At 43.1% G+C, this 18,249-nt stretch overlaps 1 protein-coding gene across 1 annotated transcript in view; it reads left to right on the top strand.

Annotated features, from left to right (window-relative positions):
• The window catches only part of LOC137227049 (histone-arginine methyltransferase CARM1-like), a 265,505-nt gene that overhangs the window by 231,940 nt on the left and 15,316 nt on the right, over positions 1-18,249 (top strand). Inside the window, exons 8-11 of the mRNA XM_067742423.1 lie at positions 4,775-4,856; positions 6,090-6,175; positions 8,739-8,828; positions 10,726-10,863. Coding sequence (XP_067598524.1) covers positions 4,775-4,856; positions 6,090-6,175; positions 8,739-8,828; positions 10,726-10,863 — 396 coding nt within the window. The remainder of the gene's footprint in view (positions 1-4,774; positions 4,857-6,089; positions 6,176-8,738; positions 8,829-10,725; positions 10,864-18,249) is intronic.

Here is an 18,249-nt window from a genome sequence, read left to right as displayed (position 1 = left end):
TTAAAATGGCTTAAAAAAAAGGATATTTTTGACTAACGTATCTGAAAAGCCTGAGTAGATTCAGCTTCTCAGGCACAAATGGCTTCCAGGGCACAGACACTTATTGGGTCCAGGTCTCTCTCTATCCCTTAGCTCAGCTCCATTCTTGGATAGGGCTCTTCCCTCATGGCAGCAATGTGGTTTCCAGCAAATCCAGATTTATAGACTCATAGCTCCATGTCCACTTCTCTGTTGCAACAGTTTGAACAAAAGTCTTAGACTTGACTTTCCTTGGGTCACATGCTTAACCCTGAGTCCATCATTAAGGCCAGAGAGATAAGACACTCTGATTGGCTACAACTCAGCTACATGCCAGAATTTATTGCTGAGGGCAGAGTCAGAGTCAAACCATCCAAACTCCAAGAACTGAGAGTGAGGAAGAAGTGCCTCTCAGAAGAAAATCTGGTGCCGTAATCAGAAGAAGAGCAACTCTTTGCTGGGTAGAATGAACAAAAGATGTCCACCATAGTTGTCTTGACTTATCCACTTTTTCTTCTGATCCATTTCCATAGGTCCAATTCTTATACAAACCAGTAATGTCTAGATTTATGTTGGTACACCGAGGGGTGCTCCATGGATTCCTTTACAGAATCCCAGGCTTTCCCTTTCTTAATGAAAGAGGCAGTCTGAAGCTTGATTTCTTTTAAGGCCTGTGCACCCATTTCCCTTTCTCCTTTATACTAAAAAAACCCTATTTTTACAAATAAAAAAGCATATAAATATAGCCCATGTAAAATATAAGCCACTTTGCTAGGGTTTAAGCCAGCAAAACCAGAGACATAATGAGCTGAGCATCTTTATAGATACCGCTTTACAGAATGGTATGTCTGCATGCTGTTGATGCAGAAAATTGTTAAAAAGAGCCAAGCTTCAAGTCCTGCTATATAAAAGGAATGTATAAGAAATAAAACAAAGTTGCAGTTTGTTTCTAGGCGTGCATCCTTCTCCTACCAGGCATTCCCAGCAGGCCATTCCAGCAACCCTCTTACGCTGCATCCTCAGCATCGTGTGCGGCTTAGGTGACGTTTTTGGATCCTCGTTTTTGTTTCCTAGTTCTTAGGGTTATATATGTCTCTCCTCAGGTTGGCATATCACTGGTTGTTAATTCTGGTAGAACATATTCCATTAAGATACCCAAAAGTTGCTTAATTGTCAAACAGCAGAATAGGATTTTCCTTCCTCCCTTAACTTTTCTTCCTTCTCTCTCTCTTTTTTTGGCCTTTTTAAAGGAAGGAAGTATTTAATGGGGATGAGTGAATTTTTTTGTTAGGATAGAATGAGGAAGCAAAGATATAAAAAAAAATTTTTATTGGAGTCTAGTTGATTTACAATGTTGTGTTAGTTTCTGAAAGATTTTTATTACAGTCAAACATCTGAGTTATGCTACGAGAGTGTGGTTCATATTAGCAAGACAAAGGAGTGTGTGTGTTAGAGAAACCCCCCACTGTTAACTTCTGCAAGAGAACCTCCGGCAGTACCACCATCCTTCTAAGACAGATCCAGGACACTGTGGGAGGAGGAAGGACAAAAGACCAAGGTGAGCTAGAGGAGAGACAAAAACAAAAGAGACCCAAGAGGGAGGATTCCCCTGCATGCTTCTCCAAGCTCGGCTCTGCATGGAGACCATGGAGAGGCTGATGGGATGGTAAATAGGTGGCCTCTTTTGCTGTACTCTGGGTGTGTTCAGGTGTAGCTATTGTAAGATTGTTTTCCTTCTGGACTGTATTTGCAGGATTTTTCAGATGTTGCATGTCTTACGGTGGAGAAGGAGGAGAGGAAGAGGGAGGTACACTTGAAATTTGAAGTCAAGAGAAAAACATGCATGTAGACTCCTCCTTATGCGCTCATAAAGAGGCCATAAGCTAACTTGGAAAATAAAACCCACATACGATGAGAACAATGGAACTTATCCCCAGCTTCCAAGTCAACAGATTCGTTTCCTGATCCATCCCCCAGCAGTGCCACCTCCCATCTGCTTTCATTATTTTATGATGCATTTCAGAAGGAGATTTGAGATTTCTAAGAAATGGAAGTATGGTCCAGCCAGAAAGTTTTTAAAACCCAGGGAGTGGGCTCTTTGCCTACAGCTCTCCGTCTGCCCCAGGAATGGTGCCCGTTTGCACCACACTGATCTTGGCTGCTGGGTTTTAATTGGCAGTGAACACACAAAGGGAATGGCACGTCCTGGGCCCCTCTCAGAGCTGAGGTTGAATGCAAAGACTCCAGTACACAGAGAATAGAGAGCAGTTCCCAGCCTCCGCCACTGCCAGGTGGAGGGCTGTCTTTGCCTTTGGGATTTTCTCTTTCACCTACTTGGCCAGGATTCTAGAACAGCTAACTTAGTCGTCTTCAACCCTGATCGTGCATTAGAATCACCTGTTGAGCTTTGGAAACAAGTGCTAGGGCCGCACCCCCAGATCAAATAAATCACAACTTGGGGGATGCAGTCCAGGCATCAACACTTTTTAAAAGCTTTCTAGGGGATTCTCAAGGACAGTCAAGGTTGAGTCCTTCTGGGCTTTCTGGGAAGTTCTCTGTCTCTGTCTGACCCTCCACTCCTCTCCCCTTGCCTGTCTTCACCCCTTCTTCCCTCCCACCCCTCTCCTCTCTTCCCCTTCCCTCTCTCTCCCCCCTTCCCTCCAATAAAAAATTTTGTGATAATGACTTACTTCCCCAAGAAAACTTCCACTCTCTTTCTAAATACTGAAAAGATCGTCTAAACTTACAGTGTTCTGTTTCCAAACATTTTCTAGGATTATAGGAGTCTTGTTTTCAAAATGTGTACTTACAAAGTGATGTACAGCAGTTTGGCTTTACCTGTGGACAGCCTGGCTCTGGCCCTTGATGGAAGGAGATTAGGAAACGAGATGAAGCCAAAGAAACTTCGGCGAATGATTTTCTGTTTCCCCATTGTCCTTATTGGCACCAGTGCCCACACACAGGGCCATTTAGGACACCAAGTTCTCCGTTCATTCATTAAATGCATAGATAGATACGTAGATATCTTTAGCCCTAATAGTATTCGAGGCCCCATGCTAAGTGCTAAATATACACTGAAAGAAAAAGAATAACTTCTGCTTTTAAGTGCCTAAAACTTGAATATTTAATTGTAATACCAGGTTTTACATTTTCAAATGGAAATATTTGAGCTGAGTCACAAAGATTGAGTAGGAATTAATAGGGCAATAGAAGGAAAGGAGCATTCTAGGCAGGAGGGAAAATAGGCAAAGGCTCAGAGGTGAGAAATGGTATAAGCCCTTCAGGATCTGTAAGAGGCTCTGGGGGATGGTGTTTTGCTTGCAGGTTGGCGACTAGCTGTTGACTTAACAATATTAGGCCTCCCTGCCTCTCGTGAGGGCCTCTGAGGCATCGCCTCCTGATTAAGAGGCTTACTTTGACTGAAAATCTAACTGCACGCCCCCAGTTTTTATGATTATTCTGTGTCTTTTTTCTCTCTTTTCCCTGCAGGTCAGCAGGTGTAGGGGTGTGGGAGGATAGACACTGATGAATTGAATTTCCATTTGATTCACAGACTATATACAGCATGTGCACACACACCCTTAGTAGGGAAAACTCTTTTCAATCTAGGGATAAAGGCCTTCAGCCTCTAGTGATAAGGGCCCCAAGCCTTTCTGGAGTTGGGCCTGGGAATTGGAATTTTTAACAAGCTCTCCAAGTAGTCCCATGGCGCAGTCACACTGGGAAGCACCGCCCTAGTGCACAGTGCTGATCTGAGAAGGTGAAGTTCAGGGAATAATAGCCAACACTTATGTAGTAGTAACGAAATGCCCAGCACTGCTTAAAGTGCTTTACTTATAGTAACTCATTTAACCCTTACTGAAACCCTACAAAGTCAGCTTATAATTATTCCCATTTTAGAGATAAGGAAACGGAAGCACAGAGTTCAGGTGACTTGCCCACTGCACACAGTCAGTCAGTGGCAGAGTGTGAACAAAGCCACTCTTAATGCACACCCTAGATCTCTGTAAAGAGCCAAGACCATTAGCCAAGCTGGCAGGGAGTTCTTGCCGTGCTCCAGGCACCAGTCATGTGCCGGTGGACGCTTCACATCTGGCTCAGTGAGGGGAGGAAGCACTTGGAGAATTTGTCCATTTCTGTGGTCCAGATGTCCCTGACCACAGAATTGGGAGGAAATGTGCCCAGTGATGAGTCACTTCCAGTTCACCACCAGACACAGCTGTCACTGACTTGTGACTCTAAGTGGTGTTGGCCACCATGGCAAATGCCAGCAAGGTGCAGGCCAGTGGCTATGGAAGAACAGAAAGGGGAAATCTGTTTCCTAAAACAGTTGGGGGAGTATCAAGAGGCTTTGGAGATCTCAAGTTGTGCTCTGGGTTGAGATAATGAGAGGGCCAAGGAATTGTATTTCGCGACATGGAAGGCATGTCCTGGAGCAGGCAGCCACCTTGTGGTGTGAGGTCAAGGGTGGGGACCCTAAGGCCTTCCTGCCCCCAAATATCCCTGTCAGTATTCTCCCCACAAGTAATTTCCTCCATGTCAGCTACCTCCTCCCTTCTCTCCCCACCCCAGTTCAAGTGCAGATTCTCTAGAGAGGTTTCTTCCTCTAATCTACCCCTTGCCCTTCACACTTTCTCACACTTGCTCCAGGGCTAACTTAGAGGACCAGTGAGGCAGCCTCGCAGCGCATCACAGCTCTGTGGGTCTTGGGGACGCAGGACAGATACATGCTGATTTTTCGTGCTACCTGTTTTAGGTACCAGCAGTGTTTCTATGGGGTTAACCTGTCCAGTCTCCAGGGTGCTGCGGTGGACGAATACTTCAGACAGCCAATAGTAGTAAGTGTGTTCTTTCTTCCCATGTGTTTATCTATTGATTCATTCACTTACTAACTCAGGCACCCGGGACGCACTGTGCTCTCAGGCTCTGTGCTAAGCCATCACAGAAGCAAAGAAAGAGCTCCTTGGAGCACTATGTTTCAAGTTTTCCAGCTCTGATCTCCCGAGCAATTAGGAGAATTCTCAGAGAATGATACTGTTGAAAGCAAGGAGATTTTCCGTGTGCCCTTCAGTAAGTAACTTCTGCTTCTACACCTGTCCTGACTCACCCCATGCACATACTCAGCCCTCATACTTGTTCAATAATTCACATCCTCCCATTGATTCCAGTGGCCCAAGGCATAATGAAAGGGGAAGCTTTGGATAATAAATAGCTTGGAACAGGAGTTTTGTTGTCAGACAGATTTGGGTTTCAGTTGTGGTCCCATCTAGCTGTGTAACCTTAGGCAACTTAAGTTTGCATTATCTGAAACTCTTTCAGTTTTAAGTGGAAGGAAACCCAACTCAAACTGGCTTAAACTAAAATGAAATTATTGGTCCTCAAATATTGCAAAGCCTGGAGACAGAGCTTGCTTCAGGGACCTGTTGCAGGAGTTCAGACAATGTCACAATGGTCTGGTTTTTCTATTCTCATCACTTATCTCCATTTCCTCTGGTTTTACTCTGTTCCTAGACAGGATCTCTCCTCATGGTAGCAAGATGGCAGCAGAAGCTACAGCTTCAGATTCTTACAACTCTGAGTCCCACAGGAGAGCCTGCCTTTTCCTAATAACTTTGGCAAAACCCCCAGAATTAGTTTAGATAGAGCCTGCTTGTCCTACCTTGGGTCCTGCGTCCATCTGTGAGCCAATTCCTGTCTTCAGGGGAAAAGTAATGCTCTTCGTTGGCCAATCTGGGGTCATAGGCCACACCTGGAGCTGATGGTAGACTGAATTCCTATGGAACTTCTCGTAGTGTCGAGAGGAGGTAAATTCTGGATGGTCCAAAAACCACCAAATGCCTGCTCCAGAGTCGTTGGTGAGGTTTAAATGATATAACCTAGTAAAGCACTTACTAAATAAAGTCCTTACGAAATAATTGTGAGCTTTTATTATTAATATCATACTCATTAAGCTCATGCCCTCTAAATTCTAACTCTTGTTGACTTAAAATTTCAGGAGGAAAGCTAGACTGCAATCTTGTTTGAGTTCAGTTTATTCTGATAGAAAGGTATCTTTGGTTTTTTTCCCCAAGGACACATTTGACATTAGGATTTTGATGGCTCGGACAGTCAAGTACACAGTAAACTTTATGGATGCAGAAGAGGCAGATCTCCACAGGTTGGTACCAACCAATGTTGCTCTTGATTTTTAAAATCTCCTCTACCCTCCCCCATCCCCCAAACTTCAGGACAGAGTTCCACAGCTCACACAGGGAAGAGATTTCAGGTGTGAGTCACACACAGGCATGGTCCATCAATTACGAGTTTCATTTATTGCAAAATGAGGGAAACGATGCCTCCTTCATAGGATTGCTTTAGGAATTGAATGAGAAAAATTAAATAGTAGTAGCTAATGCTAACATAGCCAGACACTGTTCTGAGCCCTTTACACATAATGACTCATTTGATCCTCCCAGCAACCCTATGCAGATGGTACTGTTTTTGTCCCCACTTCACCAATGACAGCAATGAAGCAGAGTGGAACAGCCAGTTGCATACACAGAATTATGTAAAATGCACAGAATTAGTATGTGTGTTAGAGGGAGTACTGAACCTTTCAGAAGGCCAGCGTCTGGGCTTTTTAACCACTTACCCAGGCCAGTACCACAGTAATGACCAGAAGAGGAGCTGCACCTTGTTGAGTGCTTACTACATAGTAGGTAACATGCTAAGAATTTTACACGCACTGGCTCATTTTCAAAGAGGGCCCTCAGTAAGTGTTAGTTTTTGCCCTCTTTTTTCCACTTGAAGAGACTCTGAAATGAAGACTCATTTCTCAGGTGGTGATATGAATCCCCTTCGGATGACCTTTCATTAGTATTTTACCCTTTTCTGCCTGAGAAGATTGATATTTGTATTTTTTTCTGGGTAAGAAATGTAAGACCCAGCTAGGTTATAATTTGCCTGGACTACCGAGGAAGCAAGAGTCAGACTTCAGAAGGTACAGCTGGCTAACTCAAACCATCACCTATCTTGAGATCATGATGGACAAAGGATGCTCTGTCAGTCAGGATTGGCTAGAGCGTGCTGCAGTAACAAAACCAAACTTCAGTGACTTATGATAACACAGGGGCCTTTCTCCCCTACACTGTTTTATTCATGTGCACCAGCTTTAGCTCCATGCAGCATCGCCAACCCCAGCAATCAGGCTGGTGCAGCAGCCTCTGTCTGTAACAAGGCTGATTACTGAGGAGGAAGAAAGAGCATGGCAAAGCATGTACTGACAATAAAAGCTTCTGCCTAGAAATGACACAGCTCACTTCTGTTCACATTTAATTGGTCAAAGCAAATGACGTGGCAGTACCTAAGCACAGGAGGGTGGATGAATGCAATACTACTGTGTGCTCAGAGCAAGAGAAGTGGCATTTGGGAACAAGTCTAATTACTGCCACAGGTCAAGACAAAATTGACTTCCATTGGCTTTATTTGCTGCTCTGAGCTGCCTCCTGAGTCAGGGAATTTTTTTGAAAATTATGTCTTTGTTGGCGTTTCGGAGATGTCATTCATTCATTTGTTGCATTGATTCAGCAAATGTTTGTTAAGATTCTACTTTGTGCTGGGTACTGTACTGGTGCTTGCACGGATACCTTAAGTAATTTCTTAAGTCTCTCGTTGAGGAGCTCATGGTCTGTTTAGGGGAATTCCAAAAGTGGGAGGAAATAATTACAGTGCATTAACAAACAAATTCAATGTGACAAGTGTAATGGAAAACTCCAGAAATGCTGTTGACTACTGCAGGGTAGAAGAAGTTAGGCCTTTGGAGGCACCATAAATGCAAATAATCTTAAAAATAACATTTTCCTTTGAAAATCTCTAGCACATTCACTAAAATGTGTCTCCCTGGAGCAGTACAGCCCCAGCAGTGGACCAATAATATCATCTTTTAATTGTGGAATACTTCGAAATTTACAAAGCACTCTCATATACATTTTTTCCCACTTGACACACACAAGAACCGTGAAAGGGAAGTAGAAGAGAGATTTTGCCACTCTTCAACAAAAGAGGAAACTGAGGCTCAGAGAATTAAGTGACTTACCAAAGTTCCACAGCTAAAACAGGTTCAGCTTGTAGATTTTGTTGTATCTTTTCCAACATTCTTTCTCTTCCAACTTACTCTGCATTTGGTATCAGCGATGGCCACTTCTGCATGACTCTTGCTGTAGCCTCGTGGGAAGTTAAATTGCCTCCCTGAAAAATAAATGAACTATGACAGTGACCTTCTGAGATTGATGTTCCCCCCTTGTGGTCCATTTCATCTTTTAGGGGCCTGAGTAGCCTTTCCCTTCTGAACAGCTGCATAGGGGAGCTGCCACAGCCCATGTTTTGGCTTCTGGAAGGACGGTTGTCAGCTATGTCCTGAGTCATCCTCCTGTTCAGTGGTCCAACCCAGCTCCGGATGCTGCACTCGCCCTGTGGAGTTCTGGGTCACTGCAGCACAGTGGGCTGGTCCTTGCAGAGTTTCATCAAGAAGCAGCATTCTCAAATGTGCAGCATCACCCAAGCATTAATCACCCACTAAGGGAATCTTGCTGCCAAAGCAAGAGCGCTTAAGAGAAAAAGAAAATGTTCTGTGAATGTTCCCACTGATCTCACAAGTGTATCCAGTATGTCTGTCAACAACAACAACAATAATTCCAAGTGTTTCTTTTTTTCTTTCTTTCTTTTTTTTTATTTCCTTGCAGAGTAGAAATTCCGTTTGTGTTTCAGATTGTGCAGTCTGGCCTCATCCACGGCCTGGCATTCTGGTTCGACGTGGCCTTTGTTGGCTCTCTGTAGGTATCATACCCCTTCTTTACCTGCTCTCTCCCATGCCATCCTCTGCTATTTGTCCCCATAACTTTAAAGGTTTTAAAAAACTAAGCTCAACAGCCGTAATATTTGTTTCTCCACATTTCCAGAAAATAAACACTGATGTTAATGTTACTTTTAGATTTTAGAGTGAAATGAAAATAAGACAGTTTTCCGTAGTTGCCATATCAATTCTGGCTAAAATACTCTTAGGCCAGTTGTGTTGGGCTTTGGAGGAGTCAGAAGAGGGCCTGTGCTTTATCAACCAGCCTGTTCTTTTCCACAATAGATGGGGGCATGGGGGAGGCCAGCCCCTGGCATTGTTTCCATCACACCTAGTTATAGAACCTCTTGTGTCTGAGTCATATCTCAAATCATACTTTCCCCCATGTTGGTTCACAGGTTTCCATTTCACGATCTAGAATCCTTTTTCAATGATCAGGCAGGCGGCATTAGGTAACTTCCACCTCTGTGCACTCCTCTCTCCCCTACTGGAAAGGTTTGCAAGTTGTAGGGGAGAGACCACCTACTAGTTGACTGTCAGTGTTGGGTGTGCTTTTAAGGGCTGCGCTGCTCCTATGAACCCCAAGTCTCTGCTCTCCTCCTGACACCCCTGCTCTCTTCCCAGGCTTCTCCATGTGTCCCAGCTAGCAGTGAGGGTTGATCTGGGCCAGCGACCAGGCAGAAGGAGAACTGACAGTACACTCTCCTCCACTTCTTATAAAAACATCCAGGCTCTCCGTAGCATCTACTGAGAAAGACGTGTCTTTGGGTCTGTGATGCAGCTCAGGGGGCTTGGGGGACTCAGGGGAGGCCGGGACCCCTGGAAGCCTTGTGTGGGCTGACAATCAGAGAGAAAGGAAACAATGTACGAGTCATTCCTATTCCACACAGCATGTGTGTTCAAGGAATCTGTGCATCTATTTCTCAGACTCTCCCCCACTAACATCCCAAGTAAACGAATTTGTTCTGCAAGCGTTAAGGGAGGTAAGCGTGAAGCCGCCTGCTTCAAGGGGGAAATCTCTTTGAAGTTAAATGCTTTGTCTTAAAAAGCTGTACAACACTTGCATTCTGCTCCGTGGTACAGCTGAATATATATTTTGATATAAAGGTGGTTTATATTACTTAGCAGTTAAATTATATAAAATTACCCCCGAAAATCTTCAAGGCAAAATGTCCTCTCTAGCAATTTTCCCCGTGTTCAGTGTGCACCTTACTACCTGCAAGCCCATGACCACTGCCTAATCGCAGGACAGGTGACCCTAGCATTCAAAGCACCAGCAGGGTGTCCCCACTTCTTCATATGAAATGAAAGACATCAACTTGAACACACACACGCACACACACACAGACACACACACACACACACACAATGTCCACACACACGCACACGCACACACACACAGACACACACACAATGTCCGGGCTTGAAGGGCAGTAGAGGCCATCTGCCCCCGTAGTTTTTCTTGCTTCCAGAAACCCCATCAGGACCCCTGAACAGGTGGGCATGAGACAGTAAGAGGCTACACTCCAGACTTCTCACCCTGCCAGACTTTTCCAACAAATCAATTCCCAATTTAACTCTGCTGTTATCAGGCTTCTAATGAATTTTGACATAGCCATACAGATTGATAGAGTGACCAAGTGCCTGGGTTTGAAGCCTGGCCTGACTCCGTAGGGTTGTTGTAGGATTTAATGGGCTAATTACATAATGCTCTTGGCACTGTACCCAGCACATAGTAACTGCTCAATAAATTGAGCTATTCACATCTTAAAAGTGTTCCATGAGTTAATACACAATGAAAACCACTTGTCCCCAGTCCAATCCATTAATGTGGGCCTGGAGCCTAACTGGCTTTTAACTCTTGCCTTGCCCCACAGGGTAACAGTTTGGCTGTCAACAGCGCCCACTGAGCCTCTGACTCACTGGTATCAGGTGCGGTGCCTTCTTCAGACTCCTCTCTTTGCCAAGGAAGGAGAGACCCTCTCAGGGAAAGTGCTGTTTGTGGCCAATAAACGGTAAGCAGGAGAGTACCTATGGATCCCGCCTGTTTCCTGGGCGCTGACAGGTGGGAGCGAGAGGAAGCTGGCAGGGCCCTGAGACTCCAGCACCAGAAATGGACAGCAGCCTTTACAGAGGCCTGGCTGAGTTTGCTGAGATGCCCTCAGCCTCAAAGCCTGCAGGGCACACGTCACCTTGCACTGAGCACGGCCAGGAAGAAAAACTTAAGATAAGTCAAGGGCAGTGTTCCCCACCTGACTGCAGAGGGAGAGGGAGGGAGGGAGGGAGGGATGAAGGAAGGAAGGAAGGAAGGAAGGAAGGAAAGAAATCCATCAGCTTATGGGAGCACTTGCCAAAGACTTGAATTATCAAGCGCTCTAAAACCCACGTCAGCTTCCTGGCCTTACTTCCATCTGTCTAGCCACACATCCCCAAATTTAGTACTGGGAAATCGATCTGTACTGCAGGGGGAAAGTACTGCAGGGGTGGTTCATGGTGTGTGAGGCAGGACCGGCTGCTTCTCTCTGGTAATGGACTCACGAGGTCTCAGCAGTGAATACTTTGACTTACCTCATTTTTAGAAGGCTCTATTTTCTTTAATCTTGTTGGAGCTTTTCCTGGGTGAATTAGCGGAGAAAGGCATAGAGGAGCTCAAGGACTCTCAGGATATTACGGGTACTCAGAGGTCATCTCATCCAACTTTCTTCCCTCCCTACCGGCACTCCCACCCCCACCACCTTCCTTGGACCTGTGCTTAAACACTCCAGTGACAGAGAGCTCACTACCTCACCAATCAACCCTTCCACTTTTAAAGTCTTTATTTTTTTCATGACAAAAACCAAACATGTTCACATGTAAGTTGAAAACTACAAAAGTGTCTAGAGTCCAGCCATGCTCCCACCCTCACCCCATCCCCCAGATGTGAGCCCTTAGTCTTTATCCTTTCAAGTCATTTTTGGTGTATGTACCAGCAAAAACATCGTTGTAGAGTTGTTATTGTTTTATAGGAAGGTTACACTAGCAGTCTGCAACTTAAGTTTTCGCTTAGTAATAAGTCCTAAATCTGTACAGATAGATCTGCTTTGTTCTTTTCATAAGTGCAGAACAGCCAAGGACATGGATATACCATAAGGTCTTTTTAAAAATCCCTGATTCACTGACATTTAGGTTGCTTCCAATTTTTTTTTTTTTTGGCCATTGCAAAAAATTCTGCACTAAGTATCCTTGAACGTAGAGCTTGCACAGTGACATGAATATTTCTAAATGAGATGCCTAAAAATAGAAATGCTGGATCAAAGGGTAGGTACATGTTACAGTCTACTAGATCCTACCTTTCTCAGTGACTGCACCAATTTCCACTCATACCAGCAACAGATAAGCAAACTCTTTTCTCCACGTCTCTCCTGAAACTGGATGATAACTGTCTCTATGGCTTTTGCAAATCCAATAGACTCCAAAATAAGTGTTTAAAGTTGCATCTGGTTGTTTTGGTTTATAATTCTTTAATTACTTATAAGGTTATGACTTTCCATATAGTCATTGACTGTTGACTACTTTCTTCTACTTTAGACATCTTTAATTATTAAAAAATTATTCTTGCTGTTGATCACAGATCTATTGATACTTCCTGTAGATTCAACTCATTGATCTTAGTTATGTTTCTGAATTCAAAAGAAATAGGTCTGTTCCAACCTCCAAATGGCAGTTGTTCAAGTATTAGGAGCATCTTACCGAATATACTCCTGGTCTTCCTGTCCTCAGGCTAACATCCTCAAGTCCTCCCTCCTATAAGAGTGATTTTGAAATAGTTTAAAATTCTAAGTCCTTCCCTCTGGAAATACGCAGGGTCTCAATGTCCCCTTTAAAATAGTTCTCCAGAAAAGGGAACCCTCTTGCACTGTTGGTGGGAATGTAAATTGATACAGCCACTATGGAGAACAGTATGGAGGTTCCTTAAGAAACTAAAAATAGAACTTCCATACGACCCAGCAATCCCACTACTGGGCATACACCCTGAGAAAACCATAGTTCAAAAAGCGTCATGTACCACAATGTTCATTGCAGCTCTATTTACAATAGCCAGGACATGGAAGCAACCTAAATGTCCATCGACAGATGAATGGATAAAGAATATGTGGCACATATACACAATGGAATATTACTCAGCCATAAAAAGAAACAAAATTGAGTTATTTGTAGTGAGGTGGATGGACCTAGAGACTGTCATACAGAGCGAAGTAAGTCAGAAAGAGAAAAACAAATACCGTATGCTAACACATCTATATGGAATCTTAAAAAAAAAAAAAGGTTTCTGAAGAACCTAGAGCCAGGACAGGAATCAAGACGCAGATGCAGAGAATGGACTTGAGGACACGGGGAAGGGGAAGAGTAAGCTGGGACGAAGTGAGAGAGTGGCATGGACATATGTACACTACCGAATGTAAAATAGATAGCTGGTGGGAAGCAGCTGTATAGCACAGGGAGATCAGCTCGGTGCTTTGTGACCACCTAGAGGGGTGGAATAGGGAGGGTGGGAGGGAGGGAGACGCAAGAGGGAGGGGATATGGGGATATATGTATATGTATAGCTGATTCACTTTGTTACAAAGCAGAAACTAACACCATTGTAAAGCAATTATACTCCAATAAAGATGTTTAAAAACAAAATAAAATAAAATAGTTCTCCAAAACTAAATACAGGACAGCATACATGTCCTGGCAAGTGCTGGCTACAAATCGACAGTGAACGCTGCTGTTAATTTAAAGTTTAAGTTAAGTTAGGGGCCATTTTACTTGAGTGTTTAGATTATTAAAAGCAAAAAGTATATTTTTACATGACCTTTAAGTCATTTCTCCCTTCTCCTAGTATGCAGCTGATTTTTGTCAGCTTCAATTCAAGTTTTTGTATTTATTCCGCTTATGCATTTATCATGCTGTTTTTAGATCCTTACTAGAGCCAATGGATTATCTTACTTAAAAAATTTTTGGGGGGTAGCATGTTAGTCCTACCATTTTGTATCATTTGCAAATTTAATAGGCAAACTTTTATTTAAAAAGTATTAAGCAGAGAGAGGCCCGGGGTGTAAACCTTCCTTCAAAATTTGCATAGCCTAATTATCCTGAGCAAAAGAAGCTGGTCTTAATATGTTACATACTGTATGATCCCATATGTATGACTTTCTTGAAAAGACAAAACTATAGTGATGGAGACAGATCAGTGGTTGCCAGGGGTTATGGGTGGGGAGACAGTGTGACTGCAAAGGAATAATAACATCCTGATTGTGGTGGCAGTATTTACATAAATCTATACATGTGTTCAAATTCACAGAACTGTACAGCAAAAAGGGGGACGGCAGTCAACTGTACTGTATAATTTAAAATATAAAATAAATAAGATATTGATTCAGAGGCCTATTCCACAATTAATATAAAGCTATGTTAGAAATAAGACAAATAAGTTCTGGGTATTTAAGGTACAGCATGGTGGTTATAGTTAATAATACTGTATTATATACTTGAAAGTTGCTAAGAGAGTAGATCTTCAATGTTCTCACAAGAAAAAAAGAAATGGTAATTATGTGAAATGATGGAGGTGTTGGCTAATGCTATGGTGGGAATCATTTTGGAATATGTAAGAGTATCAAATCAATGTGCTGTTTACCTTAAACTTACACAACGTTATATCTCAATTATGTCTCAATAAAGCCCCCCCAAAAGAAATTTTAAAAAGTTGCATAGCCTAATCTACACCCTTTGGATCTGGCCTGGAAGCAGCTCAAAATGCCTCCACCTGTGCTCATATCCAGCCCACATTCCTCCATCCAGGCCAGAGGAAATGTGAACCAACCTTTATTGAATGTGATTCCAGATGAGCTTAACCTCTAGTTTCACCCTCATTGCCCAGTCCAATAACACTGCCACAAAGGGAAATGAAAGTAATTGGACACAGCTATTACTATTCTTTTGTGAAACTATGCTATATCTCTAGTTTTCATAACTTTCTATCTCCTTAAATGGCTGTTTAATTTTTTAATAGATAATATAGTTACACTGTACACAACAGAAATGTACAAAAAGGCTTACAGTGGGCTTCCCTGGTGGCGCAGTGGTTGAGAGTCCGCCTGCCAATGCAGGGGACACGGGTTCGTGCCCCGGTCCGGGAAGATCCCACATGCCGCGGAGCGGCTGGGCCCGTGAGCCACGGCCGCTGAGCCTGCGCGTCTGGAGCCTGTGCTCCGCAACGGGAGAGGCCACAGTGGTGAGACGCCTGCGTACCGCCAAAAAAAAAAGGCTTACAGTGAAAAGTCTTCATCCCGGTGCCAGACCCCATTCATTCCCCTCCTCCTGCTCCAGCGTGAAGCCGCCGTTAACTGTTCCTTGTGTATCTCTTAGAGTTTCATTTTGGATATACAGTTAGAAAATACTGTACTTGTAGGAATACTTTTCCCTCTGTTTTTATACCTAAATGGCAACATTCTATACCTGTTTGCTACATCTTAATTTTCTCACTTAACAATACATCTCGAATGCATTTCCATATCAGTACATTGAGATCGTTCTCTTCCTCTGCCTTGAGTTACGGTATTTGTGCATCATTGTCTTCCTTCATAAACATTATCACTTCCTTCATGGAGGTAAGGGCTTCATTGCAGTTTTAAAAATTTGTAACAAAATATTTGCTCACATTTTTCAATTTGTGCCATCATTTATCTACTGTGTGTTTTTTTAGCTGTTAGTAAAATTTCTACTCTTTTCCTGCTTTTTTTCTAACAACATCTTTGTATTAATGTTATGGTTGTTCATCAGCCAATATTAGTGAGACTTTTCTGGACAGCAATTTACAAGAAAGAAGTTCCTATGGTGGGGAGAAATGTGACCGTCTTCGTGCTGTTGTTCTCAACTCACACTTTCTCTCCTTCTGTGCTGCTACAGAGTCATACTGCTTCCTGCAAATATGGCTCCTCTTGTGATTCTTTATATAATTCTTTATGTTCCAGTTCCACGAGAATTTCTGCCCAGTAGCCTTGCTCACCCCAATTCCTGCACATCATGTTACAAGAAATAAAGCTTTTGTGTTCCAGAAAATGTATCTGCAGGTAGTGTATTTGTGTAAGTACCTTCTGAGATGTGCTGGCCCGGGACTGTCTTGCCCCTCTTTGCACTTCTGTACTTTTTCCCATACAGCTTACAATCAATCTCAAGTGCTTTTGCAGCCCTTACACCTACGTTGGAGATGGCAGATATATCTTTCCCCCAGTTTTACAGAACAAGTGGTCTGTGGTCTGCAGTATCTTTCTATTCTCCTTGTTTGGGGAGTGCTTCTAGGAGGAAAAGTGAGAACTACTAACTTATACCCAGTTCTTCCTGGAAGTCACCACTTTATTCCTAAATCCTTATACATCACCTGTTTAATGACTAGTTATTTAAAAAATGCTGAGGAGCAGTAACCAGCATCTGCCTGGAGTTTTGGACTTTGCCTTTTCTGCTTTGTGCAAACCAGGATAACGTTCATTTGCTTTCAAATATTTATATTTTAAGGTATCTCAGGGTGTAATTAGGTGAGTGAATTTAAGTCATCTTCTTCTCCCGCTCCTTTTTTCTAACGTATCTTGGGTTTCATCCTTATCAGTCATATTTTTCTACCCTCCCTTCCTTCATTCCCCCAATAGGCAAGAAGAAAGCAAAGCAAACCATGTTCACACCCCTGCCTCATGACTCCCAGGGCTCCCTCCTACAGCCCTCTACACTTTCATCGTGGCGCCTTTGTTATGTTGCTGTTATTTGTCTATATGTGAGCTCCCACAAAAGAGGGCCTGAGTCGTATTCTATGGTGCCCCTCCTCACTTAATACATTCCAGAGATTCAGCAGTGGTGTGGAATGACTACCGGAATGATGAGGTCATATGCTGATGATTCCTCTATGATTAAAAATGTAGCCCAGCACAACTGAAAGAAGATGCGGATATACCATGGGCATGCAGTGCTTTAGCAGGAGGAAGAAAGGGAGGAAGTTCTGTATCTTATTAGACCAGCACCCTTGTGTAGTGAAAGAAACTAGGCTTTGGAGTCTGGATGTAGCCCGGTTCTGTCCAGTCTCTTTTCCATACTGGTTGCTACTTGAGTGATCTTGGGCAAGTTAATGAATCTCTGTAACACCCCAGTTTCCTTACATCATCATCTATAAAGTAGAATGTATAATAATTGTCTCACTAGGATTTTGCAGATATTAAGGGAGAAAACATAGTATAGTAATTAACACGTATGTCCACAGTAAACCTTAGTTCCATTTCCTCTTTCCTTGCTCTCTTTCTTACTCTCATTGTATCTCATCAGATTTTTTTTGTCTTAAAATTGTTTTCCTTGGTATTTTCTGCAAACCTCAGCACTTCCTTAATGTCAGGGTTTTCACACTATTTTTTAAGTAAGGGGCTGCCTCTTTGTTCTGCCTTAGATTGGACCTCCCCTTCCCTTATCATCAAATATTCTTTTAAACTCTGACCTCCTGGGAGAACTCCCTGGGCAACCACACCAGTGTGACAATGACTGCCCTTTTCTTCCCTGCCAGGAACATTTATGATTGTATTGGTAGCATTTTACTTCTGACAGCCTCCCATCATTCTTGAGTTGTCATTCATTTTATTGCTCTGGACAGTAAAAGAGAATATCTCTTTTTTATGCAGTTTATGAAATTTATATCCCTAAAGTTCACAGAAATGGTCTCCAAAGTTGATTATGCACACCTATGAGTAATATCACTTTATGCATGTGTCCCCCAAGTACACTAACATTTCTCTTTTAATTATGTGAATGTGGGCTTCCCTCGTGGCACAGTGGCTGAGAATCCGCCTGCCAATGCAGGGGACATGGGTTCGAGCCCTGGTCCAGGAAGATCCCACATGCCACGGAGCAACTAAGCCCGTGCGCCACAACTACTGAGCCTGCGCTCTGGAGCCCACAAGCCACAACTACTGAGCCTGAGTGCTGCGACTGCTGAAGCCCGTGCGCCTAGAGCCTGTGCTCCGCAACAAGAGAAGCCACCGCAAGGAGAAGCCCACGCACCGCAACAAAGAGTAGCCCCGGCTGGCCACAACTGGAGGGGGCCCGCACACAGCAACGAAGACCCAACGCAGCCAAAAATAAAATAAATATATATAGAAAAAGCTTTAATTATGTGAATGTACTACAGTAATAATAGTAGAAAATACAAAACCAAGTGCTATAGATAGACCTATATGGATGTATATATATATGTGTGTGTGTGTATATATATATATATATACACACTATATATATATACACACAGGCATAGATAGGTCTGTGTAAATATACACATACAGAAATTCATACAGTGTGCATTTTATAAGACACAAAAATAAAACTAAAAAGAATTTAAAAAATCAATAT

The sequence above is a fragment of the Pseudorca crassidens genome, chromosome 7, assembly GCF_039906515.1.
Source record: "Pseudorca crassidens isolate mPseCra1 chromosome 7, mPseCra1.hap1, whole genome shotgun sequence".
Classification (NCBI taxonomy): domain Eukaryota; kingdom Metazoa; phylum Chordata; class Mammalia; order Artiodactyla; family Delphinidae; genus Pseudorca; species Pseudorca crassidens.
The sequence above is the reverse complement of the archived record's forward strand: the minus strand, read 5'-3'. Positions and strand labels throughout refer to the sequence as shown.